The 23,766-nt window shown below is 44.0% G+C and overlaps 1 protein-coding gene and 1 long non-coding RNA gene across 5 annotated transcripts in view; one reads left to right on the top strand and one right to left on the bottom strand.

The window, feature by feature from the left end:
- Positions 1-41: 41 nt before the first annotated feature.
- LOC148165021 (uncharacterized) lies at positions 42-22,694 on the bottom strand. The gene is made up of 3 exons (XR_015768628.1): positions 21,040-22,694; positions 6,658-7,676; positions 42-2,662 (listed from the first exon to the last, which is right to left on the bottom strand). It is a non-coding gene; the product is annotated as an uncharacterized LOC148165021 (long non-coding RNA).
- ACAP2 (ArfGAP with coiled-coil, ankyrin repeat and PH domains 2) overlaps positions 21,628-23,766 on the top strand; it is a 144,174-nt gene continuing 142,035 nt past the window's right edge. For 2 of the 4 annotated variants that reach the window (XM_088025008.1, XM_088025002.1), the window contains exon 1: positions 21,628-21,975. In XM_088025008.1, the coding sequence (XP_087881134.1) occupies positions 21,923-21,975 (53 nt within the window). In that variant the 5' untranslated portion in view covers positions 21,628-21,922. The remainder of the gene's footprint in view (positions 21,976-23,766) is intronic. The other 2 variants (XM_028101179.2, XM_088025005.1) reach the window with 1 other exon arrangement.

Below are 23,766 nucleotides of genomic sequence, written 5' to 3' on the forward strand. Positions count from 1 at the left end.
CTCTCTGTCTCTCATGAATAAATAAATAAAATCTTTAAAAAAAAAAAAGGTGAAAGGGGTGTCTTGTTATTAGTGAAGGTGACTTTGGGGTCCCACCCCCCAAGGGTGAGCCTGGTTGCCAGGAGGACCAACCATGTAATTAGAGGGTTGGGACTTTGAGTCCTGCCCCCCACCCACCTTGGGAGGGCAGAGCTGGAAGTTGAATTGGCCAACGGCTAATAGTATATCATGCCTATGCAATGAAGCCTCCATAAAAACCTGAGAGGACTGGGTTTGGAGAGCTTCCGGGTTGGTGAACACGGGGCACACCTGGGGAGGGTATGGAAGCTCCATGTCTTTTCCCCATGCCTTGCCCCATGTAGCTCTTCATCTGGCTGTTGATTCGTATCCTTTATCCTATCTTTTAACAAACTGGTAAATGTGTTTCCCTAACTTCTGTGAGCAGCTGTAACAAATTAATCCAACCTAATAGGAGGCTGGAGACTCCACAGTCTATAGCTTTTGGTCAGAAGCACAGGTAACAGCGTGAGGCTTGGGACTGGTGTCTGTAATAGTGGGGTGGGGAGCAGTCTTCTAGGCCTGAACCCTTAACCTACGGAATCTGATGTTCTGAGTAGATAGTGTCAGAATTTAGCTAAATTGGAGGACACTCAGCTGATATCTGGTGCATTGATTGGATGTGTGGGGAAGCCTCCCGCCTCCACACGTTGGAAGTTGGGCCCAGGAACCCAAAAGAGAGCCCTAGTGTCAATTTATAGCTGGATATGGGTGAAGGGATCGAGAAGAAAGGTTCCAGTGCCTTGGACCTGTTTCTTTATTGGCTGTAAGAAAACATTACAGTTGTGTTGCTCTTCCTTCCTCTTTAGTTCTAGGCACCAAACAAACTTGCTGGATTGCCAGTGTATTATCTATATGCAGATTCCAACAGACGGGATTTGGGCTGCCACAGACACATCTATTCAGTGTAGTTAGTTTGAGCTGAGTTTATCCACCCTATTCAAGGCTTTATAGTATTCAAAAGAGATAGGAATTAATAATAACATAGTCCCTCTCTCAGGGGACTGGAGTTGGTTTGGCTTAACAGCTGCTTCTAAATGCTGGTTAGCAGAAAACACAATGATACCTTATATTTTTCAGTAACGTGTGGGTCCGTGGAGATAAAAATGTTAATTTCAGCAGCTGTGTCAATTTTACTTAGAGAAAAGGTGTCAGAACACTGTACCACCACCAGAAATAGCTTCGTAAAGGCACTGGGTGCTTGGACTTAGAAAAGCTAAAAATCAAAACAAAAACATGCTTACTTTTCAAATGGTGGTAAAATATGTTATGCTTTATACCAAAACTTTTTTCAGTGTGCTTATTTATCAGGGTTGTTTCCTGCATGACCCAAATGATAAACATCTCTGCCAAGTTTTTATAAATTTCCTGGGAATTTTTCACCTGCCTCTTTCCTTTCAAGCTATCTACTGATATCAGAAGACTTGTTTCACAGCATTTTGTTATTTACATGCATCTTAATCCAGTTTTGAAGAGAATTTGTTTTTGGCTGCTATTCAATTCCAAGAGAACAAATTAAGTAAGGTGGGTGCCTGCGTAGCTGGTTGGCACCCGGGTTTCAGAACAGCTTTGTTCTTAATCTGGTTTGCTTCAATTACACATTACTCTAATTTCCTTCTTATAGTCAAACATCAAAAATAAGGTTTTTCTATATACTGTGAGAATAAGGGGAAAGTTACAAAAATATAAAATAGGGTGAATTTGTGGATATGGAATCACATTACACTATTGAAAACAGATGTTGCCTTATTATTACACAAAGATGCAAAAATTCCATTGCCGTGGTACACGTATTAGTTTTTACTGAGATTGAAATCACTTTCTCTGAAAAGTAACAATTACAATGAAAGCCTGATATTACACAGGTCATTCCTAAGGTGCCTCTACTAGGATGAGGTCCTCTGTAGATCTAAAAACATGGGTTACCAACAATATTGACAAACTGTGTGCCTTGGTTTATTAGCTAAGCTGACATTGATTTCTAACTTTCATCCTTATCCATCCTGTAAACATCTGTATTGAATTTTTAAATTTAACAGGTTCTTAAAGCATTATATAAAGAATGTTGTATAGACACAAGCTATTACAGATTTTGAAAGAAGCAGAGTGTCTTTCATAGAAGGTATGTGTATCGAGAATCTTCTGGTACACATGACAAACTAAATTCTTAAGCAGAATAGGAATGGCTCACATAACTGTCAAGTGCAGAGGTGATCTGACTTTAGACATGGCTGAATTCCCAGCAGGGCTCTGGTTCCACCTTTTGACTCTTCTGTGTTGGCTTCCTTCTCTCCACCTAGTGGTAGATAGAGTTGGCTGCTGGTACCTGGTCCACATCATCTGTAGAGGCTTGAGATGTCAGAGAGAGAGCATCTTTCCCCTACGGTTTGGCAAAAACCTCAAGGAGAACTCTGATTTGTCCCAGTCTGGGTCTTGTGCCATTCATTCTTAGAACAATCACTCTGGGTGTACGTTGCAGAGAGTGGGTGGGGACAGTGAGGGCAGAGTGTAGATGGAGGCCTCTGGGCAGACCTGGATCCGATTTCCCTCTTCACCATTATTACATGGGACAAGAAAAATCATGGGAAGAGGGAGGGTTGGTCCCCTAAAGGAGAGAACAGTGGGCAGTAAAACCCTTCAGTGTGTTTATTTACACCCTTTATATTTAAGCACTTTAATATTATCCAGTACTGGGGCGCCAGTCAGTTAAATGTCTACCTTCCGCTCAGGTCATGATCTCAGGGTCCTGAGATACAGCCCTATGTTGGGCTCCCTGCTCAGAGGGGAGTCTGTTTCTCCCTCTCCCTCTGCCTCTGCCCCTCCCCACTGTTCGTGCACTCTCTCTCTCTCTTTCAAATAAATAAATAAAATCTTTAAAAAATGTATTACCCAGTACTTTGGAGGAGGCTAATTTCATTTATTGCCTGAATTCTATAACAATTTATATATTAAAAAATAAACAATTTTTCTGTTTAAAAGGTTTTTTCTTTATATGTAAATTTTTTGTTTAAAAAATAAATTGTAGGGGCGCCTGGGTGGCTCAGTTGGCTCAGCGTCTGCCTTCGGCTTGGGTCATGATCCCGGAGCCCCTGGATTGAGCCCCACGTCTTCTGCTTCTCCTTCTGCCTGCTGCTTCCCTTGCTGGTGCTCTCTCTCGCTCTCTCTCTCTCTCTCAAGTAAAATCTTCAAAAAAATAAATTGCAGATTCTTAATTAAAGAACTCTGCATTCGTGAGCTCAGGCTGTTGCACAGCTTGGTAGTTAATAGTAATAACGGCTAACATTTCCTGAGCACTTGTGTTCTAGAAATTATTCTAAGGGTTATATACATAATATCTCATTTAACCTTCAACACAACTCTAACATGGTAGGTACTATTATTACTCCTATTTTACAAGTGGGGGAATTGAAGTGCTGAGAAATTAACTGATCCAAGGCCACACACAGCGGTGCTTCCAAGATTCCAACTCAGGCATATCAGAGCCCATGCTCTCAACAGGAGTGCCACCTCCTTTGTCTACTGTTTGTGTTGCTCTTCACATGTTTTTGAGTCCATTTTCTTCCTCTCATGAGCACAATAAAATGCATGCTTTCTGCCCTCGCCTGTAAGGCTGCATGAGCGGGCCTCTGCCTACCTCTTCAGCATCGTCCACCGTTGTCCCCGCTTACTCCTTGCTGTGCCTCAGATATGAACCCCAAGATCATTCTGACTTCTGGAACTTCACAAATTCTGTTCCTTCCCTTGGCCTGGACTGCCCTTTCCTCAGATTATTGTCTAGCTTGATCTCTCTTTATTCAAGTCTCTGTCCAATGTTACTTCCTCCCTGGATCACTCGCTAAGCCCTGTCCTGTTCTGTTCTTTATAGCATTTATCACTTTATAGCATTTATCTACTATTGTCTATTCTGATTTTTATCAGTCTCCCTTTCCCCTAGAATGCAAACTCCACGAGGGTGAGGATTTTGTCTGTTTTGTTCATGACATGTTGCTCGTGTCCCCCGCAGTGCCAGGCACACATAATGCTCTGTATTTATTAAATGAATAAACTTAGTTTCTCCCAAGAGGCTATGAAGTAAATAAGGTAGAAAATATATCCTTTTTATAGTCGAGATGGTCTCAGAAAGATGATGTAAATACCTCAAAATAGACTGGCTAATAAGTGGTTGGAAGTGAAGTGAGACCACTCTCAGATCTGGGCAGTTTTCATTGTACCACCATGGTCGGCCTGATGTCATCTGTTTTTCTCCTCTTTGCCTTCAGAGTAGTTACAAAACATTTCTGAAATTATCATCTGTGTCACTCATCGCAGTAACCAAACCACAGCTAAATTGACCATACTCTAAGAATTCGTAAGTTGGTTGCGCTAACTTTTGTTGTTTCTTGATATGATTGGTCTATGGCTGTAACCAAAATATTTATAAGTCTGTGTTTTTTTCCTCCATCTCCCATTCCACATGTGGCCAGACTATTTTGATTAATTTGAATTCATATATTAACTCAATGTGGATTTATTTTTTTATTTTTTTATTTTTTTGAAGATTTTATTTATTTATTTGACAGAGAGAGACACAGCGAGAGAGGGAACACAAGCAGGGGGAGCGGGGGAGGGAGAAGCAGGCTTCCAGCCAAGCAGGGAGCCCGATGCGGGGCTCGATCCCAGGACCCCGGGATCATGACCTGAGCCGAAGGCAGACGCTTAACGACTGAGCCACCCAGGCGCCCCTCAATGTGGATTTAAATCCTGGCTCTTCTATTTACTTCTATAAGTCATTTAATCTTCCTGGGCCTCAGTTTCCTCATTTAGTAAATAATAGTAGTAATAGAGGCTGTTCCAATGATTAAATAAGATAAAGCACCTGACACATGGTAATAGTTCAATAAGCAGTAATTATGAACTGTATTGCTATGTTCTACACACTCAGTGATGTGAAAATAACAACCCTGAACAAGCCAGATTTGAACTCTCAGTCTAAAGGGGAGATAGTTAAACAAATAACTAAATATGGGAGATAGTTTAACAAATAACACCAGAGGTTGTGTCTCTGTTAAATACTGTAAGCAGGGGAGAGAGTATCAACCTTGGAAATATCCTTGACTTCACTCCTCTCACATCCCACATCCAATGCATCAGCAAATCATGTCACCTCTACGTCCACAAGACATCCAGAATTTGACCCCATCTCTCCACTCTGGCCCAGGCCTCCATCGATCTCACCTGTATGACCCTGATGGCTTCCTACCCGGTCTCCCCGCGTCCACCCCGGAGTGATCGTCTTAAAACTGAAGACAGGTCATGTCACTTGTTGTAGGCAGAATAATGCCTCCCTCTCCAGAAGAGGTTCACGTCCTAGCCCCTGGAACCTATAAATATGCTTCCAAAGGACTTGGCGGATATGATTAAGGACCTTGAGATGTGGAGACTCTTCTGGATTATTCAGGTGGGCCCAACCTAAATTACATGAATCCTTAGACGTGGCTGTGGTCAGAGGCAGATGTGACCACAGAAAAAGTGGTCACAGAAATGTACATTGCTGGCTTTGAAGATGAAGAGAGTCTCTGGAAGCCAAAAAACACAAGGAATAGATTCTCCCCTGGAGCCCCCAGAAGACACACAGCTCCGCCCTGCCAACACCTTGATTTTTATCCAGGAGAGACCTGTGTCTAACTCCTGACCTCCAGAACTGTAAGACAATCAATCTGTGTTGTTTTAAGCCACTAAATTTGTGGTGACTTGTTATAGCAGGAATAGAAAGCTCACATATTACTCTTCTGCTCAGAGCCTTCTAGTGGTTCACACAAGGTAAAAGACAAAGTGACCTGCAAGGCCCCGAGCCATCTGGCCCCCTACCCCTCTGACTCACTTTCTTCCACTCTCACTCTGTTCCAGCTGCACTGGCCTCCTCACTCTTCTTGAACCCTCCATGCACTCTCTCCACTCAAGGCGCTTGCACTGGTGGTTCTCTTTTAATGGGCTGCTCCTCTCCCTGAAAGCCACGTGGCTCTCTTTCTTCCTTTGATCTCTGCTGAGAGGTCACCTCCTCAGCGAGCCCTTCCCCTACCCTCCCGATATAAAATAGGCGCAGGCCCCTTGCCCTGCGCACGCCCTATCCACTTTACTCTGCTTTATTTTTCTCATTAACACTGTCACCAGCTGACATTCTAGTCATATATTATCTTCTCCCCTCGCCCCCTTTTGGGAACTATGAGCTCATGAGGGCAAGGACTTGGTCACTTTTGCTACTGTATCTCCTTGCATGGAGTAAGTATGAGAATGAGGGGGAGAGGGCGCCTGGGTGGCTCAGTCGGTTAGGTGACTGCCTTCGGCTCAGGTCATGATCCTGGAGTCTCGGGATCGAGTCCCGCATCGGGCTCCCTGCTCAGCGGGGAGTCTGCTTCTCCCTCGGACCCTCCCCCCTCTCATGCTCTCTCTCTCTATCTCATTCTCTCTCTCAAATAAATAAAATCTTTAAAAAAAAAAAGTGAGGGGGAGAGCAGGGGCGCAGGGAAACAGAGTACTCTGGGAACACAGAGGGGACATCTGAGGCAGCGTAAAGGAGTGAGGGAGACCCGAAGGGAAGCTCAAATGTGGGAGGTGACTCACGTTAGGCATAGGGAACCGCATGTGGGAGGTCACAGCACTGGTCAGGAGGCAGGAGCACACAGGGTAGCATGATGAGGCTTGGAAAGTATTTTAAGCAGTTGGATGTGCTGTTCTCTGCCAAGGGGAGAGAGGCCCAGTGGCCAAGAGTGCTGACTCCGGAACTGGACTGCGGCTCGGGTTCAAATCCCAGCTTGTCTCTGACTAGCTGTGGGTCTTTGTGCTGGTTACTCATCATCGTCGTAAGATGGGTCTGCTAATAACCCGGCCTTCTAGAGCTACCGTGAGGAACAAATGAGTGAAACATGTAAAATGTTTAGAAGAGGGCCTGGCATATGGTAAGCGTGTTTGAGTGCTAGCTATTATTATCACTGGCAACCAGGGGCCACTGAAGAGTTTCATGCAAAGGACTGACGTGATGGAACTTACAGTGTAACAGCTTCTCTATAGCTCCGTGGGCAGAAGCGGAGAGTGAGGGGCGGGGACAATAACTGTTTTCTGAAAAGGGTTTTACATGAAATATGAGACCCTTTGAACTAAGAGTGGTGATTACACTTATTTTCAGAAAATTTTACTACATAATTAGAAGTGAGTTAGATGGTTCAATACGAGATAGCACAAGGAGTTTTTGCTCATGTGTATGGTACTTTTCAAATTACAGGTTGTGACCCTTTAGTGGGCCATAGACCAATTTCCGGGGGTCAAAAACAGCTTTAACAAAACAACAATAGAAAGGAAAACAACATAGCATTTGGAAAGGGTAACATTGTATCATGACATTCCTGTTTCAATTGCAAAGATGTAAATATTAACCTTGTATACGTTTATGTTACACTCACACTCACTGGTCACCAGGTAAAATGTATTTCTGACCATGTGAGAAACACTGCTGTAAGCTAGCTGTGACATCCTGAGGGAGTTCTTTCCGGAATCTTCATGGTTCTTATGGCTTCGTAAACTTTCGACTCTCGATGCTGGAAATCCTCTCTGTTTGGGTGTGTGGCCAAATGTCTCGCTGTGACCTAGAATGAGATAGAAGGCAAAAACCAACACTCCTTGAGGACAGTCCCAAGGAAGCAGTTGGCAAAGCATAAGCCATAGCAGAACAGCTGCAGGAGGCTGAATCCAGATCCCAAAGTACCTTGTGTTTCCAAGTTAGGGAGTGGGAGGAAGCCCGGGGAGGTGTGAATTGCCTATCTCCATAGTGCCACCCACCTCTGCTGCCTTCCAGAGTCACTTCCACAAGCTGCCGACAGCTCGGTGACAGTGCCCCTGCCCACCCTTGGCCCCTGTCAGCTGCCAATTATGGAATCAGCTGAGACCGGGGAAGGTTGGTATGCCCCTTGGAAGACTGGTGGTCCCCACACGCCGATGGTCACCTCTGTGGAACTTTGCCAGAAGTTGCCTGGCAGGTCAGCTGCTCCATGGGTGGAGGGGAGGGTTGACCTAGCTAATTACCCAATGCCGGTGGGGCTCTGTACCCTCTCGTCAGTGACAGCATGGCACCGGCATCAGCCCACCTATTAGTTTTGCTCTAACGAATCTGCTAATTGTCTGAGAGGTAAGAAAGCTGGGAGTCAGGACTGTGAGGGGTTGGGTAGTGGAGGCTGAGACCAGGGGAGTTGGACAATTTCTGCTCTTTGAACTTAACTATGCTGTGACCAATCATGTAGAAATCACAGTACACTGAACAGTATTACACTTTGAGGTACTGAGGCCCCACAGCTGGGGGTGGGGAGTGTTTAACCCCTTGTACTCCTGGACTCTGCCACTTCTTTAACAGTTTATTCCTTGTTCTGGCTCTTCTTTACTAAAATGAAACATCGTCTTTCCCCTTGTCTTCTCAGAGCACACAAATCTCGTGTTTTGAATGTGTAGTTTGGGATTTATAGCACTTTGGCAAGCCTTTATTTTGGTGCAAAAGGCCATTAGTAATGCCAACATTACAACATTTTAGAAATGAATACCTCAAGTATTTTCCAATAAAAATAAAATATAAAAATGAATACTTCCCTCTGGTGAAACTAAACCTCTTTTTAAAAGACTTTTTTGAAGTCATAATTGTAATATAGATCTGTAGAATGCTGTAGGACAGTATGTTCAAAGGAACTAACAAATAGGTAAAATTTGTCCTCTCCCTTCCCAGCCCCCCAATTTTTTTTTTTTTTTTTAACAAGAAGAAGCCACTTTGTCATTAGGAGAGATGCAGACGCCTGGCTCAGTTGGTTAAGCGTCTGCCTTCAGCTCAGGTCATGATCCGAGGGTCCTGGGATCGAGCCCTGCATCGGGCTCCCCGCCCAGCGTTTGGGCTCCAGGAGCCTGCTTCTCACTCTGCCGCTCCTTCTCCCCCGGCTCGTACTCTCTCTCTCTCTCAAATAAATAAAATCTTAAAAAGAAAAAAAAAAGAGAGAGATGCAGGAATGATGTATCTATAAACCATGTTTGGCAGATAGTTTGGTGTAGGTAGCTTCTTAGCTTTTCTATTAATGGACATATTTAGTTCTATTTGTACTGTTGATAAAAATTGAAGAAATGTTTTAAATTTCAACCACAGAAGTCAGTAGCTTGGTTTACCTATCAATACCAATTTTATCACATGAAAGAAGACAATTTTTTTTCTATTGCCTAATACTTCCCTTAGCATCTCCACCTAGAATCTAGAGGCAGATAAAGGGAAAAGAAAGATATTCAGAAGAAAAGCAGTTACGGGTTCATGCTGAAGGTTGTGGGTGGTTTGGCATTTAAGAAGAGAAACACAGTGAAGTCTAAGACTTGAGTGCTCGCAACTTCAACAGCAGCAGGGGAGAGACCTACTCTTCACTGCATACCCCTTCGTACCATGTGCAAACGTTTTAAGTATTTAAATCATAACAATAACAACAAAACTAAAGTCCCTGAATATTTTAATTTAACCTTCATTTCCATGTTTGAGAATGCCAAATTTTCTTAAAAATAATAAAAGCAAAAAACATAGGGTACGTGTTTTGATGCCCACCCAAAGGAAGTACCAGAATATCCTGTGATAATACCACATCCTCACGTATAAGCACTTTCAAAGCTGCGGATTCAGCACTTGAGAGAGGTTTCAGTGGAAGTGCAAGTTAGTTAGCTAACAGGTAATAGGAATAGAAATTAAGCTTGTATAAATCCCTCTTGGAACTCTGGAAAATGTCTTTCTTAACATGCTGGTTTGAATTCTTTCTTTAGCTAACTAGAACAACATTAACAGTATATTTCATTTTTAGCCTTGTCAAAAAAAAAAAAAGCCTAGGTTTTTGGCATAACTTTTTACTCTTTTCCCTATAAGTTGTTAATTTTTTTGAAAACTTTCATTTTAACTGCCTTATTTAATATTTTTTAATTCAAGAACTATGCAGGATATAAATAATTAAAAGAAAGTAAGTAGATACAACTTGAAATTCTTCAGGATCCCCTGTTCTTGGAATAATGGGTCTGAAAATTTTTTTCTGATTATAATAGTAATATAAGGGGTGCCTGGCTGGCTCAGTCGGAAGAGCATCTTGATCTCGGGATTGTGAGTTTGAGCCCAACATTGCATGTAGAGATTCCTTCAAAATAAAATCTTTAAGGGGCCCCTGAGTGGCCCACTTGGTTGAGCGACCGACTCTTGGTTTTGGCTCAGGTCCTGATCTCAGGGCTTGAGATCAAGCCCCGCCACAACTCCGTGCTCAGTGTGGAGTCTGCTTGGGGTTTCTCTCTCCCTCTCCCTCCTCCCTTCCCTCTCTCCCCTCCAAAAACAAGTTAATAAATCTTTAAAAAAGTATTAAAAATATATATATATAACTGTCTAAAACAAAATTAGATACTGCATAAAAAAATGAAGCAAAACATATAATCATTGCTAGCACTCAATTTATTTCCTTTTTCTTCCCCCTAAGAATAACTTACATGGTATTCTACTATATGGATATATTGTGATTTGTTCAACCAATGTATTAGTAAAAAACTTAGGATATATCCTTCTTTCCTGTAGGAATAACACTGCAGCAAACATGCATATGTATATGTGTCCTGTCTTTTTCAGATAAATTGAAAAGATACACCTATTTAGCATTTTGATACATATTTCCAGAATGTCCAGAAAAGGCCTATGCTCCTACTAACAGCTTGTGGGAACCTCTGTCTGTACAGTCTCACTGATATTTACTTAATTTTTCCCTTTATACATGTTTCCTGTTTCCTTTTTTTTTTTTTAAGATTTTATTTATTTATTTGACAGAGAGAGACACAGCGAGAGAGGGAACACAAGCAGGGGGAGTGGGAGAGGGAGAAGCAGGCTTCCCGCCGAGCAGGGAGCCCAATCCCAGGACCCTGGGATCATGACCTGAGCCCAAGGCAGACGCTTAAGGACTGAGCCACCCAGGCGCCCCTTCTGTTTCCTTTTTGAAAGCAGTTTATCTTCTCAGGAGCCTGAGCTCTCAGAACTTGTAGCATCACCAGCCATGCTTCTTTTGAAGAATAGGCATTTCCTCCTGTGTTGTGTGTGGCAGAGGGAAGGCTGTGGGACTGGGATCTGCCTGCCTCCTCCTGCAATAAGGAAAGCCCCCATCTCGTAAATACACCTAAGTGCTAGTCATTTAGTTAATATTAAATAGTAATTGAGCTCCAACTATCTGCCAGGCCCTGTGCCACATGATAGGAACACAGTGGTGAGCAAAACAGACAGTCTCTGCTCTCAGGAAGTTTATATTCCTAGTGGACCGTTTCCTAAGGCATTCTTTTCTATCTTTACCATCTGAGAGGGGAGCAAAAGTATGTCTTTCTAACTTGCATGTGTTTGATTTCTGAATTCAATAATTTTTTGCCCATTTGTATTTCTTCCACTTTTTAATAAGACCATTCTTGATCTTTTCTTTCTGATTTGTCAGGATTAATTACATTAATCCTTTGCCATGGTGGTAGATACCAGTGCCCTCTCTGTCCTTGCCAACTGGCCCCTGACTTAGTTCAGGTGCTGGTAAGTGGAAATGGACTTGGTGCCTGGGATTTTAGGAGAAACAGGAAACAGCGTGCTGAGCCCTGGCTAGGCACTGAATCCCCAAGTAATCTCAGAAGTGCACAGATCACTCACTCACTGGGCCTCCGTTTCCTCACCTGTAAAATAAAGGGGCTGGACAGGACAATGTTTTTAGGTCCCTTCTAGCTCAGACAGTCTATAATGTTATGGATTTAAGAGTACGTTTGCAAACTCAACAACATGTGTTGAATGTTAATGCAAGGAACTATGCTAGACAGTGAATACACACAGAATAAGATAAAGGATCCATGGGCTAGTAAAGGGACATAGATGTATAAACAAAGAGTAATCTATTAGGATGGAGTTTTCAGTGCATAGCACTGAGACAATGAGCTATCAATATATATATATTTTAAGGTAGCTATCTTGCACTATTCACAAATATTGAGTCCACATGTGATTAGAGATTTACATGAGAGGAACAAAATTTTTGAAGATCATATAAAAGAATGTCTTCATAATCTCAGGGTATAGAAGAATTCCTTCAACTACAAGAAGCACAAATCATAAACAAAAGGATAGATTTGGATACATTAAAAATAATTACTTCTATTTATTAAAAGTCACCATATAAAAAATACAGCATCCACAACTGAAAGAAGATAGTTGCAACACATAATTGACAAAAGATATAAAGATGTTCTGCGAGTGAAGAAAAAATAACTCTAATAAAAACTGGGCAAAAGACATGAATAAACATTTCACAGAAGTGGCAACATGACTGACCAAGGAGCATTGTAAAAAGATGTTCAACCTCATTACTAATCAGGGAAACATATATATGTAAATTAGAAACTCAATGAGATGCTTTTTATATCATCAGATTGGTAAGAATTAAAACATTTGACAGCACCAAGTATTAGAGAGGGTAAGGAGTAATGGGAGCTCATGCAGGGTGGGGGTTAAACCACAAAGTGGTTTAACACTTGGCAATAAGCTATCTCCATCTTATAAAGTTGAGGGTCTGTATACTCCATGGCTCAGCAATTCCACTCCTAGGTATACCCTGGAGATACTCTTGTAAACGGATACATATCTGTGTGCATGCATCCCTGGTGTCCCTTCCTCTTGTTATAAGGACACCAGTGGTATTGGATTAGGGCCCCGAACTTACGGACAAGAATGCTCACAGCGGCATTGTTTCTGAAAACAACAACTGTAAACAACTTAAATTCACAGGAGAATGGATAAAGTATATTCATATAGCAGTGAAAATGAATGGGGCGCCTGGGTGGCTCAGTTGGTTAAGCAACTAACTGCCTTTGGCTCGGGTCATGATCCTGGAGTCCCGGGATCGGGTCCCACATCGGGCTCCCTGCTCAGCAGGGAGTCTGCTTCTCCCTCTGACCCTCTTCCCTCTCGTGCTCTCTATCTCTCATTCTCTCTCTCAAATAAATGAATAAAATCTAAAAAAAAAAAAAGAATGATTTAGAATGATCTAGAATTATAGATATCAATAGGGGTAAATTTCATAAACATGATTTTTAGCTTAAAAAAAGTACAGGAGAATATATGTAAAGTTAAAAAATTATACAAGAGTAAATAATCTGTTGCTTAGGGATACAAATTAAAGTGGAACAAAAAGGGAATAACAAATGCAAAATTCAAGATAATTTCCAAGGGGGAGGAGGTAAGGATAGGCAATCAGGAAGGAACTCATAGAGGGGTCCAACAGTGTTGATAACGTTCTATTTCATAAGCTGCATGGCGGGTACAAGGCATGTATTGTATTATTCTTTATGCTGTGTATTTACACATAGCATACATACAGGTACACATACCTAACATATATATTTGGGAGTGGTGAGGAGGGGGTGAGTTATTTCTTGCATGAAGAAAGCAGCATGAAGTAGCATATGCAGGGGCCCAGGAACCTGAAACAGCACAGTATACCTGGGGAACTATAAACAGTTTGTCATTACTTGAGCATAAAGTGTGAGAAAGAGGATTGGAGATAAACTCCTTCACATATTTGTAGTGCATCTACTTAGAGCTGGGCCCCGTGCCATATATGAGGACACATATATGTCCACATATATGAGGACACCTAACAGGGTCAGGTCCTGCCTGTGAGCTCACTATCTATGGAAGGACAGCATGGTAAGTGTTATGATGGGAAGTAGACACCGGGTGTATTGGGAGTACAAATTAAGAAGGTCAAATCCAGAAGGAAGGCTTCCTGGAGAATCTGACATCTGAAATGGATTTTGAGGGATGAGTATGAGTAGCAATAATCCTGCCTTAGACCTGAGGAAGGCTGGTCTGAACGCAGGGAATTCTGTGTGTTAGTAAGCAAGAGATACTGAAGGCCTGAACCAAAGCGGTGGCACTGAGCTTTGGAAGGTGGGCACAGTGCGGTGGTTATGAGAGAGGAAGACTTCCAGGAGAGCCCTCAGAGGCAGACCACAGCCAAGTCAAAATGTGAGGAAGCAACTGCTTAGAAACATTAGTGTTTTGGGATCCCTGGGGATGGTAGTTGGACAGAGGATGAGTCTTCCTACTAATTAAAAAAAGCAGGAAGGTGGGAAGGGGGTGCGGAAGTTGAGAAGAGCAGAAGAGAGCTCACTGAACACAGACCCAGCAATGAGAGACTGAGAAGTTGTCATCTGGGCCCTTTTAACCTAAATCTACCTTTTGCCTCAAACCCGTGGCTTGTTAGATGTAAGATGTTATATTCTACACGTTGAAGACATTATATATTTCAATTCCTTCTACTATATTTAGTGAGCTCCTACTACATTGTTAGTCTCTGTGCCAGATTCTGGAGTTACAAAATGAACATTAGCATTTATTGAGTTTCAGTGAAGGCTGTGCATCAGAATCATTTGTGCGCTGGATGCCCAGCACCCTCTCTGGAAAATATGATTTAGTAAGTAAGGCCCATGAATCTACATTAAAACAAACACAGAAAAACTCTCTAGGGGATTCTGTTACATAGCCAGGAGGAAAAACTACAGATGAGTCAGGCATTGTTAGGCACTCTTATGTGTAGCTTATATAATCTTCAAATCACCCTAACATAGAAGTATCATTCTGAGCTCGTAATCTGTTGGAGAAATACATACATGTGCACAAGTAATCATGGGAATTTGAATAAGGAAAAGATCACTGTGGAGAGAAATACATCCATTTATTTGACCTTTATCAGACACTAAGTGCCAGCCACTGGGCTAGGTTCTAGAGCTACAAAGATGAAAATAATGTCACTACCCAGAAGCTCCAGGTCTGAAGAGAATATGGGTATAAAAATCTCAAATTATAATACTGAACTCTATTCTAATAGTTACATGCAACAGGTGACAAAAGGACCACAGCACAAAGGAGAAGTCAGGTCACTGTGAGCGGGGAGTACCTGAGATTCTAGTTAAGCCAAGTTTGAAATAATGAATAGGAGCTCCGCAGGCACACAGAGGGAGGAGGCCCATTCGGGGAGAGGAAACATCATGCCCAAGGTGGGGCTGGGAAAGCACCAGACTAAAGCCGTTGACAACAAGAATTCCTTTGTGGGTGGATGAACCCATCTGGAGCAGACAGACTGGCAGCAAGGAAGATAGGGAAGGTTGGTTGGTGCTGGATACTAAAGCAACCTTACGTTTAAAATTAAGAAATTTGGAATTTACCCTACAGATCTGTGGTTTCCAAATTATATATTTCTCAGTGGAGCTGTAACACCCCTCGGAGTCTACCCGTGAGTCATCTGGGGTGGGGAGTGAAGCAAGGCGGGCAGGACTCTGCGTCTCCCATCCATTTCAACCAGACCAGCTTCACTATTATCCATATAATGGTGAGCATGGCTGAAAGACTTTTTCTTTTAAACAGAGGGTTTCGTGATTAAGGAAAGTTTAAAAACCATAGCTTTAGGCAATGATAAACCAGTGAAGAATTATAAGCATGAGTTTTCAAGGTGAAAAGGGCTGCAAACAGTGTCAAGTGCTAAAGTGATGTCCGGAAAAACAAGTACTAAAGTGTCCTTTGGTGTGTCAAATGGAAAGTGGCCTTATTGAAAACAGGTGGTGCGGGTGGGTAGGGCGTGGAAAAGAGAATGCAGTGCATAGTGGAATGAATAGGAGAAAAAGAGGAGGCTGTGCTCTTAGGAGTCTTAGATGGAAAGCAATGGAGGGAGATTTGGCCATAGCCAAAGGGGTATTTGTCCAATTCACATGTCTCCCTTCTTTGCTAACTGATCCGCTATCCATACGTGGATTGCCATGTATGTACATACTGCCGCCTTGCTGTAGTTGACTGGCCCTTGATGGGGTACATCATGCAAGCTAGGCCAATACTTCCCCAAGAAATTTGTAATTTGGGCCAAGAGAGAAAACCCTTTCACTCCAATTCGTTGGTTAATCTTGAGAGCTGGGCCTAGAGAATCAGATGAAATGAGCTATAGATGTGCAGAAGAGCAAAGTATGTGTGGAAAGAATGGAAGGGAAGGAGCATCCACGCTTTACAGGTCCTGGTTCCCAATCCTTCTCAAGTTCCGTGGAAAGCCTATCGTCTGGGCTTAGGGTAAAGCCATTCTATCTAATCATGAACTCTCTATTTTTGCCTTATTCACTAGTGTCTTACACACACACACTCACACACACACACACACACATACAGATCCTTTCGGATACAGAGGGTGTATGCTTTTGTTTCTTTCTCTTTTCTACAAAGAAAAGAAAGGTCACTTGAGAGAAAGGTTGAGCATGCAGAGAAAGGATAACTGACAGAGCCATTCTCAGAGGAGATTGGAAGGTATGAGGTCTGGAACACAAACAAGGAAGAGGTGTACTTCCCTTTGAGATAGATGGGAAGAAGTAAAGAAGATGGGAATGTGGGTGAGTATGTGGGTCAGGGCTAGGAAGAGTGTTCCTACCCAATGATTCCTATTTTCTTTGGGAAGAGTCAAATTATTTACAGTTTATGAGAGGGGTGGGCCACAGCTTGGATGGCAAGTTTAGGAACAGCCATTGTGCCAGTAGGCCAGGGATCTGGCCACAGATAAATAATACAAAGACAGTTGAAAATCCCAAGCATGTCATGCCCAGGTCTTGCATCATCAAATGCAGCGATAAAAGCCTTCGCCTCTTGCCTACCCAGCCCCCTTTAAAATGCAAATCAGATCACATCACACTCCCTGGCTTAACATTTTTCCAGTGGCTCCCATTGCTTGAAGATATAAATTGTCTCCAGCATTGCTCAGCAACTAGGAGGGGGGAAACCGAAGGAAATGCTTGGATTGATCTAGTGCTGGGTGTGTGACATGGTTGTGGAAGGACCTGGGAGGAGGTTTGGGGGAGTTGTTGACGTAGAGAGGAAAGCAAGACAGGTGGATACCAGCAGCCTGGGAGATAAAAAGAATCCTGGGCTGGGGTTGGGGGTGTGAAGTGAATGTATGTGAGACATTTGAGGCTGAGCTTGTGTATGGAATGTACAAGGTTTAAGGACGAGGTTTAAGGTGGGTATATGTAAGGACTGTCTGAAGTGACATATTTTGAGACAAAGAGATACATTTTCTTCTCTCTATGGATAGCACCACATCCCACTAATCATTCTCTAACTTGAAACCTGGAGTCACCCTAAGAGTTTAGTCTTTTTTTCCTCCCTCACATTTAGTTGATCATCAGATCCTTTTGATTTTGTTGCCTGAACATCAATGGCCTTGGTTGAAAACCTCTCAACTGCTATGTGTTTGGTCTCAGTCCTGATAGCCCCACCCCCTTGACGCACTCTCCTTTAAAATTCAAACTGTCTCGCCTCGCTCCAGGCTTAAATTCTTCTAATGGCTTCCCATTGCCTTAAAATATGAATTCCGGGGACACCTGGGTGGCTCAGTTGTGTAAGTGTAAGCCTCTGCCTTCGGCTCAGCTCATGATTCCAGGGTCCTGGGATCGAGTCCCACATCGGGCTCCCTGCTCCTTGGGAGCCTGCTTCTCCCTCTGCTTCTCTCTCTCTCTCTCTCCCTGTCTCTCATGAATAAATAAATAAAATCTTTAAAAAAAAAAAAAAGGTTTACTAGCTGTGTTTTATGGGACCAGGCCATTAATACTTTCTTTTAGGGAAACTGCCTTGTCTACTAGGCACTTGTCCTATAGCCCCCATTCTGACCCCCATTCCTGTAGGAATGATTAAATTGGGTAATCGGACCCTCCTATTAGCTGGCTGGGCACCTGTGTGACCTGTCATGAAAAGATGAGCTGGGTTAATCTGTTTTCTCCTGGGACCTGGGAATTAGGAAACAGATTAAAGTGGTAAGCTCCAGCATAGGTTGAAAGGATAGATCAAGAATTGTCAAAAAAATCTATAGCAGTTGCAGAGTGGCCCTGAAACTTATTTTTGTGACCTGTGCAATGCTTTCTAATAATTTGAAAGTGTTGCCAACATTTGAAAATTGGGGAGGTTTCACATTAAAATCTGGCTGTTTGGCTTCTCTTATAAAATCTGAAGGCTTGATATGGCAAAAACATCCTGGAGCTGAGCAGGACACAGGGCACATGCTTCCCCCCTTCACCTCAGCCACCCCCCATGCTGCTTACACCTGGCCAGCTTCCTTCACTTACGTCATCTGCTTGGGCCCCCGGAGCCATCTGACCCCGAGCTTGTTGAAGGAACCAGTAGCAATGAGGGATTATATGCAAGCCAGGCTCACAGGGGAACAGAACCCATACAGAGCAGAGAGGACACCTGGTGAGAGTTGGGCAGTAGGTGAGAAAGACTGAGGATACAGCTACCAGGAGAGGGAAACCAGTTCCCACAGGTGTCTGGGTTTTTCGGCTTCCCAGTTCCAGTACCCGCCCACAGTTACCCTCAGCATAACTCCAGGCTCTTGACATAATTTGCAATGCAGTGAGCCAGGCTAAGGCAGGGAGTGAGTGGGAAATTGGTGGAGAACAGCAACGGGGACAGTAAGACAGCGGTGTAGCTAGATGACATTAGCCCCCCAAAATAAATTCTTGTACGAAGGTGGAATGTAAATTGTTAAGTTGTCAAGAGTTAGATTCTTGCTGACTATGTATCCTTGGCCAAGGAGGATCAGGGAAGGAAGGGGTCGTGAACAACTTCTACTCAAGAGGATGTACAGTTAAAAGTATCCTCAGAGAGGGGCGCCTGGGTGGCTCAATTGTTTGAGCGTCTGACTCTTGATTTTGGCTCAGGTCATGATCTCAGGGTTGTGAGATTAGGCCCCATGACGGGCTTAGCACTCAGCTTGGAGTCTGGTTGGGGTTCTCTCTCCCTCTCCCTTTTGCCCCCCTCCCACATGCGTGCACATGCTCTCTAAATAAATGAATAAAATTAAAAAAAAAAAAGTATCCTCAGAGGAAATCAGAAGCATTCTGGGAAGGAAGGTCTATGGGTATACAGGGTTCCAGAGGTTTTTGAGGAAGGGACTGGGAAGTCTGGGGAAAAGACATTTGTGAGATTTAAGGTTTGATTATTTATATCCTTTACCGACTAACTTTCACTGTGTGTTGAAAAGAGATCTTGGTCTGTATTTCAGCAAACTGAGAAGGCTTCCTGAAAGAAGTGGCATTTGAGCTACATCTTTAAAATGAAATGGATGAAAAGGAAATGTTTCATAGGCAGATAGAACCACACTTATAAAGAACAAATTCTAAAGGGGAGAGCGGGCAGTTTGCAGTTAAGAGTCTGGTGACACGGGGCCTGTGTTTAGCTTGTCACCCAGCAAGTTAGTTCTATACCTTGGGGTCTTGGTTTTCATTACTCTAAGTCCAGAATAATAATATTATGTTTCTTCTAAGACTCACTCTTCCCACCCTAACCCACTTGTAATATTTCTTAATTTAGGACATACCCCACAATTGACAACCCCAAATGCTTGCTTTACAACAGGGCAGAAAAAAAAATTGATAGTGTTATCACTAACTGGATGTACATAAATTTAGCTGTCCGCAGAAAGAAAATGTTCATTATTGACAATTAGCTTCGTTGAGTCATTTTCATTGATGGTGCCATGCAGGGGAATTTTAATTTGAATCCCAAAGTGTCAAGTTAGGCCTCTTCCAAAAGGTTACATTGTGTTGAAGCATTGCAACAATTAGTTATTGTATATACAGATTAGTTGTCATGCATCAGGAATACAATTAAATGCAGAAATGGCCAACTCTCTTTCTAAATTTGACACATAAGTTATAAATCCAGAAGAGGTTGGCTTGACCAACTATAGTGTCTGGGGATACTGAAGGCTTAACTGTCAATAGTTTCCAGTTTTCAAAAGAAGCTGTGTAGATTCCAGGGATATGCAATTCAATTTAAAAAAGAAACCAAGTTACCGTGTGAGTTCACTCATATGTGGAATTTAAGAAACAAAACAAATAAGCAAAGGGAAAAAATAAGAGAGAGAGAGAGAGATCAAGAAACAGCTTAATTATAGAGAACAAACTGATCATGGGGGGGATGGGTGAAATAGGTGATGGGGATTAAGGAGTGCACTTGTCCTGATGAGCACTGGGTGATGTATGGAAGTGCTGAATCACTATATTGTACACCTGAAACCAATATAACACCTGTATGTTAACTAACTAGAATTAAAATAAAAACCTAAAAAAAAAAAGAAACCAAGTTTATAACCAAAGAAGAAACATATATAATGCTTGTATATTCTTTGAAATGTCTCAAAATTATACTGTTAATTTCTAAAAGGTGCTAAAGAGATCAAGATACAACCACTGGTTATGTAAAACATCCTACCATCATGCTACACTTAGCCAGATGGTCAAAATGGTTATATAAGACTTTAGGCAGTGGAAGTGAGAAGGCTTACATTTAAACTTTTATTATAGCACTTAAGAATAAAGTGGTACAATTACGATAATAGCCAGCATTTACTGAATGGTTACTATGTGGCACTGTCTTGTGTCTTTAGAGTTCTTATTTCAGCTTCAAGTCAACTCTATCAGATCGGTGGTGTTACCTTCATTTTGCAGTAAGAAAAGATAGGTAAATCCAGAAAGTTTGCCTTCAGGCTCTCACTCAGAGCCACTACACTGTTACAGTATGCATTTTGTTGCCTTCTATGGATATTCTTATGCCTTTTAGGTTGGGTTACATGTCAATATAATGTATCCTAATTTTTTTTTTTTTACCATCAATGGCATATTGAAATCAGAAGTATGGTAAATGCCTTGTTGGATCAGGTGATGCGTATCTTGCAGGGAGGGCTCTTAGAACAACTTTCAGTGGGCTGGTGTTGCAAATGAGGAAGTGAGGAAGTGAGCCTGATTTTCAGAACCCTATGGTCTTTGAACTGGTGAAAGCTATTGAGAGGAAAGTATCAGTAAGGAGGAATGTCTTCTGCGGGTTTGAAAGCGTTTCCTCCACACCAAACGCCCTACTTCGCCTACCTGTCGGAATCCTGATCTTTCCAGGCTCGCCCCAAATACCAGCTCCTTCAGGAAGTAGTCTCTTAGTTAAATGAGAAGATACACGTGGGAGAGATTTCCAAGTTATTAAGAGATGAAGTCAGTAAAGTGAAAGAGGGATTTAATCATTAAAGCCACCCTTACTCCTCTCCCGACCTCAGTTTCTCTAAACGGAAAGTAAGCGGTGGGTTAGCTTATCTCTTCCTTTGACAGTTTCTACTCCCAACCTCTTCAGGTTTCTGCCAAAGCTGTAGGAGTCCTCAGACCTGCAGGCGGCGGCTCCTCCGCGTTGGCAGCCCAGCAGGGCGGGGCTGAGAAGCCCGAGAAGAGGCGGGGGCTCCGAGGGAAGCGCGGCGTTCAGCCACGTGACTTCCTTCCCAAGGAGCCTCAGCTGCTGGCCTCCCAGCAACCGGGAGCGTCCCGCCTAACGACTCCTGCGCATCCCGGTTGGCCCTCGGGGACGCTTGTGGCAAGCGGGCACCCACGGTCGCGCTGTTCATTGGCTCGAGCTACCGTCGCTCAGGTGTGTTGCCGGAGCGCCCGCAGGCGGTGCTGCCGGAAGCCCCTCCCATTGGCCGCCGGGTTCGTGGCTGGCTGGCTGAGGCTGTCACTCCCGGGCGGTTTCCCTGTGGCCGGCGCTCGGCTGGGGGCGGGAGGAAGAGGGGCCGGACTGGGGCCTGACGAGCCGCCGCTGCCGCCACCGTCCTCGCGGCTGCTATGACTAGCGGGCGAGGCGCCCTCCGCAGCTCCGCGCAGCGCTAGTCGCGGCCGTGCGCCCGCCGTCGCTGTCTGGATCCCCGGCGCAGCCGCTTCCGCGGCTCTCTCGGCTCTTCCAGCGCCGCCTTCGAGGCGAGGCGGAGGCAGGATGAAGATGACGGTGGATTTCGAAGAGTGTCTGAAGGACTCGCCCCGCTTCAGGTAACCCGCGAGGCCGCCGGGCTGCCATCACCCCGGAGCTGCCTCCCCCGGGGGTGGGGGCGCGAAAGCCGGCCCGCTGAGCGCGCCGAGGGCCCCGCAGTCCGCGTCTTCCGACGAGGCCAGCGGCCGTTGTCGCAGCTCCGGACCCGGCGAGGGCACTGCAGCCCCGACCGACCCTTGATGAGGGCTGAGGCTGGCCCGGGAGGGGGACGTCGCCTCCTCATCTCGCTTCCTCGTCCTCTGCCCGGGGAGGAGCGCCCTGGAGGCCGAGAGCACCCGTCCTCTTCGAGGAACCAGGGTGCAGCCGCGTCCCTGGAGAGTCGTGCCCTTTGCGGGCGTGCGCTCTCGTCCCCTTCCTCTGGCTGCTCCTTGCCCCTTCCTTCCGCTCCTTCTTCGTTTCCACTCCCGCCCCACCCCCTCTTTGAGGAGCTTGCAGGGCACCCTCTTGCAGTTCACTTAGTTCCTCTTTGCGCTTTTCCGCTCCCCTTACCCCGGGGACGAAGGAGTGGGGCGACCTGGGACTGCTGCTGCTTGCGTGTCCCCTGCCAGGGGGGCGCTCAGGGAGACGCTGGCCGTCGCTTTGCCCCCGGAGTCGCGGGTGGGAGTGCTTTGACCAACCGCGTTCTGTCGACCCTGGTCGGAGACTGTCTGCTTTTCTTTCCACTTGAGCTCTCCCCGCAGTTGAGAGGCACTGGGCTGAGGGGTGAGGACTAGGAGAAATAGTGCATTTCTGTTTTGAGAACGGAAGTAGGAGGGCCCTGAAGATTGCATGTATGTTCCTCTTCCAGCAGCGTCGGCCCGGGAGGGCCCCGGATCACAGTCGGATGCTCCCAGTGGATCTGTCACATAAACTGACGTGGTGGCACTCGGATTCACAGGGGCTGGCCTCCCTCCCATGTGAGAGGCGGCAGTCCTGAGGTGTCCAGAGTACTTGCCCTTTACGTTTCGGGCATCTTGGGAAACTCTTGAATTGTTTTTGGAGAATAGTTTTGATAGGTTGTATTTTACGGTGCATGTATAGGGCTGTCCTTAGGCCTTAAAATAAGAGGCCTTACGACTTGCCTTAGATAATGACATTTCTTGAAAGCTTTCCCTGAGCATTGGTGTGTATTTGCCTGCCGATCTCTAGGCCAACCCTGAGTTTTAAATTCTTGCATCCTTCTCCTGGGAACTAACTGTTCTCATTCTTATCACTGATTTCCCATTCTCTTTTCACTGAAAAGCAAAGAAAAGAATTGTAAAACTGAGGAACTCCTAAGAGAAAATTTAAGAACTTTTTTTTTTTTTGACTTGCTTTTTTTTGAGGAGGGTGTTAATTTTATTTGGAGCTTAGGGCTATTGCCTGTAAAAAGCTGCATCTGGTTTGATTGCTATTGTTGATACTAGTTTTTGAAAGTTTTATGCTCCGTGTGAATTAAAAGGACCCAAAGGGGACACACATGGATTGCCTAGGACAGCTTTGCAGGGTAGAGTCCAGACTGTGTGGCAAATGAAGTAATTTTTAAAGTGTACCTCAGAAAATTCTGCTTTTTGTGGATTTTTATTTATATGACTTGGCTATTTTTTTAATGAAGTAACAGCATTTTCCCTCTAGAGAATGTGGCTTTATACTCAATTTGTTTCACATTTTAAGTTGGATTTTTTTAAACAAGTTGAGAGAAGTGATATGGAAATACTTGTAGTCACTGGTGTTGTTCACAAACCATGTGATGTCTTTGTTTTTGAAATAAAGGAATCATTGAATATAAAATAAGAGGGAAAGATACTGATTAAGTTGTATGGAATATTATA

The sequence above is a fragment of the Eumetopias jubatus genome, unplaced genomic scaffold (genome assembly GCF_037043125.1).
Source record: "Eumetopias jubatus isolate StellerSeaLion01/CBP00866 unplaced genomic scaffold, mEumJub1_p1.0 scaffold_1, whole genome shotgun sequence".
NCBI lineage: Eukaryota > Metazoa > Chordata > Mammalia > Carnivora > Otariidae > Eumetopias > Eumetopias jubatus.